General features: G+C 53.8%; 1 protein-coding gene across 2 annotated transcripts in view; it reads right to left on the bottom strand.

The window, feature by feature from the left end:
- Nucleotides 1-6137, bottom strand: part of LOC102752449 (inner centromere protein-like) — a 73401-nt gene that overhangs the window by 38478 nt on the left and 28786 nt on the right. For both annotated transcript variants that reach the window (XM_015557471.1, XM_015557470.1), the window contains exons 2-4: nucleotides 3136-3283; nucleotides 2598-2711; nucleotides 574-628 (exon numbers count right to left, since the gene is read on the bottom strand). In XM_015557471.1, the coding sequence (XP_015412957.1) occupies nucleotides 574-628; nucleotides 2598-2711; nucleotides 3136-3272 (306 nt within the window). In that variant the 5' untranslated portion in view covers nucleotides 3273-3283. The remainder of the gene's footprint in view (nucleotides 1-573; nucleotides 629-2597; nucleotides 2712-3135; nucleotides 3284-6137) is intronic.

Here is a 6137-nt window from a genome sequence, read left to right as displayed (position 1 = left end):
GTTTCCTGCACCAACCAGCCATGGCCACTCACATGACACCTGGCAGCAGCTCCAGCTAAAAGGTGGGAGATGGTCTCATTTACCTTCAGCTTATCAACCCAGAAAATGTGGCTTCCCTCTCCCCAGAGAGAAAGTCTGACCGAGGCCACAGGCCCGCATGCAGCGAGGTGTCTGCACGTTTTATTGATGATAGAGCATCGGCCTGCAGACTGAAGGATCTCAGGTTTGATCCAGTCAAGGGCACATACTTGGGTGTGCGGGAAGCAACCAATCAAGGTGTCTCTCTCACATCAAAGTCTCTCTCTCTCCCCTCTCTCTCTCCCCTCTCTCCCTCCCCCTCTCCCTTCCCCTCTCCTTCCCCCATTACTCCCCCTTTCCCTCTCTCTCTCTCCCTCCCTCTCTTTCACTCTCTCTAAAAATAATTGGAAAAATACTTTTATTTTTAAATATAAATCGGCTTGGGTGAAAATTAACAGAAGAAAAAAAATCAGACTTTAGGAGTCTGCCCCTGGGCCTCACCGCACAGAGCACCAGCCCCAAGGCCCTCGATCCCGCCCTGGCTGCCTGCCTTACCTCAGGCCCAGCCTCCTCCATGGGCTCAGCCGCCTTGCCGGGGTCCTCCTCGGGGCTGAAAGCAGAGGAGATACTGTGAGCCCACCAGCAACATCGTCCCCTCAGGAGGGCCGCCTCCAACCCCTGGGGTAGAGACCCCAGAGGAGGCCTGGCACATCTCGGCCAACCCTCTGGTTTTACCAACGAGGAAACCGAGGTCAGGGAGGCTGACCACGCATCCCTGTGGTTAATGCCGTCCTCGAACCTGCGTCCTCTACCCAGGGCCAGTGGGTTCCTCTCTCCTCCTGCCTCCAGGGGCTCTCAGCTTCCCCGTGTCTGTGGGCCACTCCTGTTAGTGAAACTGCTGAGTCTGTAGATACTGAGGTGAAGGCATGTGAACAGTCATCGCAGTCAACCCACTCTGCGGAGACAGCTGGCCGGGCTGGAGTGCTAGTTCATCCAGTTACCTCCCCTGCGGCCCTGGGCAGGCTACAGGAACTTCATCGTCTGTCAGCTGGGGTGATAATAGCATCAGCTGAAAGGGCTGGGGTTCCTTTCGTTAACCCACGTAGGGCGCTTAGGAGAGTGTTTGCCATGTACAAAGGGCTCTGTCACTTTAGCAGTTTTTATCATCAGATCCCAGCTCAGAGGACCATGGTCCCAGTGGGAGCCACAGAGGAGGACAGGCAGCTCCAAGAGTCAGGGCTGGCTGCTTGGAGGAGGTGGCGTTCTGCCAGGTGGAACAAATGTGGGGAAAGGTATCCCCAGCAGAGGGAACAGCTTGTACGAAGACCCTGAGGCATGAAATGGCCAGTGATGGGACAGCTGGGGCTCATGCGCCACACGGGGGCTTGGGCTCGATCCCACTAATGTGGAGGACGTGGCCCTTGATGGTTGTTGGGAGGTTCCTGGCACTTTATAAAAACTGTCCAAGAGGGAGGGAGGGAACGAGGCCGGGAGACCAGCTCAAGTCAAATATAAAGTGAAGGGCTGCCCTAGCCGGTTCGGCTCAGTGGATCGGCCTGTGAACTGAAGGGTCCCGGGTTCGATTCCAGTCAAGGGCACATGCCGCTTGATTCCCAGTGAGGGCGTGCAGGAGGCAGCCAATCAATGATTCTCTCTCATCATCGATGTTTCTAACTCTCTATCCTTCTCCCTCCTTTCTGTAAAAATTCAATAAAAAATATTTTAAAAATACATATATATATTAATAAAAAATAATAATAAAATAAAAATAAAGTGAAAGGCTTGGAGGCAGAAGACCAGGGTTCTAGCCCAGGCTCTGCCACCCCTTGCCATGGGACCCTGGGCCACCCTCTCTGAGCCTTAGTCTCCCAACCTGTAACTTTGGGATAATGCCAGTGCTCAGTGCACTGCTGGGAAGATTAAATCCATAGCACCTCTTGCTGATTGAGCTCACACTGTACCAAGCACCCCGCTACAGGCTTTGCTCATGTTATCACTTAACCTACAAGCTAGTGCGGTACTGAGAGGCAGGGACCATCCTTACTTTAGATTTGAAGAAACTGGGGCTCAGAGAGGTGGAAAATTAACAAAAGGACATACAGCTTGAGGGGCAGAGCTGGGGTATGTACCCAGGATCTCCTGCCCCAAGACTCAGCCTCCTTTGCTGGTAGTCTGCAGCCCACGGTCATTTCCATGGGTATCATAACAAGCAGAGCCCAGGGGCCGAGCAACAGACCCCCAGGGCCACAACTGGTGGCTCTCGCCCAAGCAGAAACATGGATTCTTTCTTCTCCCACCTCTGGGAACCCTTCCCGTCCTCCGAGGCCCAAATCAAACCACCCCGACCCCAACACACACAGACACACACACGCTGGACTCCAAGGTCTTGGGTCATGCTTTGTTTCCCTGTAATAATTCTTCCCCCGGCATGGCCCACATGGCACCCACCACCACTCCTGCAGGCCTCTGCTCCCAGTTCACACCTAGGAATCAAACTCTCTTGCTGGGCACCAAGCCTCCAGACTCCATCTGCCCAGCTGACCCTCCCCTGGCTAGTGGCAGCCCCCGGCCCCTCCTACCTTTTCCGGATGTGGTTTCTGTTTGCATCCTGAATGTTAGCAATCTTTCTCTTCTTCCCTCGGTTCTTCTGAGAGGGCGTTTTGGGCATCAGCTCCGGTTCCTTGATGAATTCTCTGTTGGTACTAGAAGGGTGATATTTGTGGCTGGCTGGAACCACTGACACCCTCCCTTTCCCAGCCCAACCCCTACCCATTTCTTAGCAGTGACAGGTCAAGTTTGGGTGACTAGCACCAAGTGAGTTCTCCAAGACCACGTGCAAGTCCCCTGACAGGCACTTAGGGCTTCCTCCCAGAGACACAGCAGGGGAGCAAGGTTGCCAGGGGAGCAGGTACAGCTTCTGAGGCCCAGCCCAACACCTCTCCTTCCTCTTCCCATTATACCAGGTCGGGCCCCCAGCACACTGAGCACTCAGGAGAGACCCCTGGCAGCCTGTCTGTCTTGCCTGCCCAGTCAGGAAATGGGCAGCTTTCTCCCCAAAGCCATAGCAGCCAGGCAGCCCCGGTACCTCCTGCCAGCCTGCCCCACCCCTGCCCTCACCTGGTGAACATACGCCTGGCCTCCTCCTGGATTTCCTTGAGCCACACAAAGTGTGTGTCCACTTTGCACGCAAACTCCATAAGCTTCTGATCACACAGCTGCAGCAGGTGGACAGGCCTTGGGGCTGTCGTCCCCATGGTGGCTCTGTCTGGGGAAAAACAAAAACAAGAGGCAAAGGGGTTCCGGACTGGGAACTGGAACCTTCTCCAGGCAGAGTGTGCCAGACTGTAGCGCCCATCCCCCAATCACCACAGGACACCCAGTGCCTGAATCAGGGCCCCTCCTCATAGCTATTCCTGAGATGCAGAATTCCAAATGCCAATCCACTAGCCTCATTTTTGCAAGAAGAAGGGCCTGTCCTACTCACACTCTTCAAATGCCTTCCCTCTACGCACCCACAGCACCCTGTCCCCATGAGTCCACATTTCCAAACCAACTCTGGTATCAACAGTCCTCTGTACAAATGGCCTTTTGGGCTTAAAGTGACAAGCCACGGCCAAATGCCTCCCCAGACCAGGGAGAAGCCGTGGCTGCCGCAGGACCCCTGTCCACCCTCACAAACCCAGCCCTGCTCTGACTCTCCTACGGTTCTCCTCTTCCTCCCGGTGGGTGAGCCAGGGCTTGGACACAGCCACCCTGAGCTACACACAAGCTACCCCAGGCCTCTCGCCAAGGAACATAGAATCCAGCTTCCTCTTCAAGAGGCCAGTGAACGGAAGGCGTTCTGTGTTCCAAGGGAGTTGGTAAGAAAGGAGGGAGCAGAGACTGTGTTTCTCCAAGAGGCCCCCACAACCTTCTCTCTCCTTGAGCTGAAATGCCCCAGACGTGGATAATGAAGCATGAGGGGAGCAGAGAAGCAATGCCTTCTTTTAAAGAAAACTTCTGTAGAATGATTGGGTAGGGGAGAATACAAAACCAGTTTTCTCTTCATTTCTTAAAAATCAGCAGCTCAGGAGGGGAACCAAGATGGTGGCGTAGGTAAATGCTGGCACTCGCCGCCTCCCACAACCACATCAAAATTACAACTGAAATACAGAGCAACCATCATTCAGGACTGCCTGAAAGCTGGCTGAATGGAAGTCCTATAACTAGAGAAGTAAAGAAGAAAGCACGTTGAGACTAGTAAGAGGGGTGGAGGTGCCAAGCGGGCTGGTCTGGCACCCACATGGGCTTCAGAGGTCGTCCTGAAGAGCAAAGGGTCCCAGCCCCACACCACACCCCCACCCAGGGTCCCAGAGCTGGAAAGAGAAGTCCCCCTAACTTCGGGCTGTAAAGACCAGTGGGGATTGTGGCTGAGGGACACGGAGGCTGCTGGAGACCCAGGTGTCCCTCTTAAAGGGCCCTGGCACCAACTTATGCAGATTTGCTTCCTCTGAGCTCCAGCGCCTGGAGGCGTTGGGGGAACCAGACACATATGGGGAGGAACTGGATTGTCTGGCATTGGGACAGGAACTTGGGGATGGCTTTCTACCAGACGGAGGTGCCGGCAGGGGTTATTGTTCCTAGGCTGAGACCTCCCCTGTCCCAGGCCTGACTGGCAACCATATCTGAGTCCCCATCAGCCTGGAGCACACTGTTTACTCCACCTGGTGACTCCCTAAGACCCCATCCAATTTGCAGCCCCACCTAAACTGTTTGCAGCACCTTTTCCATATAAAAGTCCTGTCCTGGCTCAGGCTTCAGACTTTGCTAAAATCTTTCATACAAGCTGCAGCTGGTGTCAGCATGCCCCAAACCTATCAATAAAAGGCCCAAGACTAGGTACCAGCAACAGCCTGTCTTACACCCCTGCCCCATCCAATTTGCAGCCCGACCCAACCTGTTTGCAGCAGCTTTTGCATATGAATGGCCTGACCCTGCTCAGGCTTCAGACTTTCCTAAAGTCTATCAAAAAGCTGCAGCTGGTGTCAGCGTGCCCCAAACTTGTCAATAAAAGGCCCAAGACCAGGTACCAGCAACAGCCTCTTACTTCACAGCTGGGCCTCATCTGGGCACTTCCAAACCCGATACAAATAGAAGGAAGCTGCAGATCTCTCTGTAGCTCCTGCCAGGTGGCCCCAGGCAGTGGCTGACTTTGCACCTCCCTGGAGGCACTAATTCCTCCCAATGACGCCAACAGCAATCAAGTCTTAACTACAAATAGACTGTGCACATGGCCCAAAAAGGGGCCCACCTAGAGTGCCCAGCTCAGGTGACTGGGGAGGCTGAGCCCCTGGGCCCTACAGGACACCTACCACACAAGGCCATTCTACCAACTCCAGAAGACATAGCAGCTCTACCCAAAACACAGAAACAAACTCAAGGAAACGGTCAAAATGCGGAGACAAAGAAATATGCCACAAATGAAAGATGGAAGAAGGCAAAACTACCGGATACAGAGCTCAAAACAACAGTGATAGGATTACTCCAGGGTCTTCATGAGACCTTCCAGGGACCTGGTGAGACTTTCAGGATCTTACACAGGGAAGTTAGTTTTTAGCAGAGCTCATCTTTTAAAAGGGTCACCACAGTTAGGACAAAGGTGACCCTGAGAAAGGAAGAATCAGTGTACCAACAATGAGGCTAATGGGAAGAGTAGCAAAAACGTCTTCAGCCGTGTCAAACCCTGTGCACAAACTCAGAGCACCCAACACCCCACCGAGAGAGAAGGGAGCTCATCCCCTTCCCTCACACCACACCCGGAACTAGAGGCCCCACCGCCCTCCTTTAGTGATGCCTGTTCTTTTGAGAGTGCAAGAGGTTAGGGAGCTGCTCTCATTTACCAAGTCCTATTCCAAGCCCAGGTGCGGCATCTCATTCATTCTCACCACAACCTCAAGGATACCCAGGTGCAGAGGAGGAAACTGAGGCACAGAGAGATGAACTCAGCCATCCTGGGGCCTGGATTTAAACTGTGCTCTTAACCACAAGCTATGCGGCCTATTCGATTTAAACCCCTGAAAGGCAAGCGTCACGTTCTGGCTTTGGGCACCTCCCGAGGAGGCCACGGTGTCTGGATGGAA

The sequence above is a fragment of the Myotis davidii genome, unplaced genomic scaffold (genome assembly GCF_000327345.1).
Source record: "Myotis davidii unplaced genomic scaffold, ASM32734v1 scaffold509, whole genome shotgun sequence".
NCBI classification, from domain to species: Eukaryota; Metazoa; Chordata; class Mammalia; order Chiroptera; family Vespertilionidae; genus Myotis; species Myotis davidii.
The sequence above is the reverse complement of the archived record's forward strand: the minus strand, read 5'-3'. Positions and strand labels throughout refer to the sequence as shown.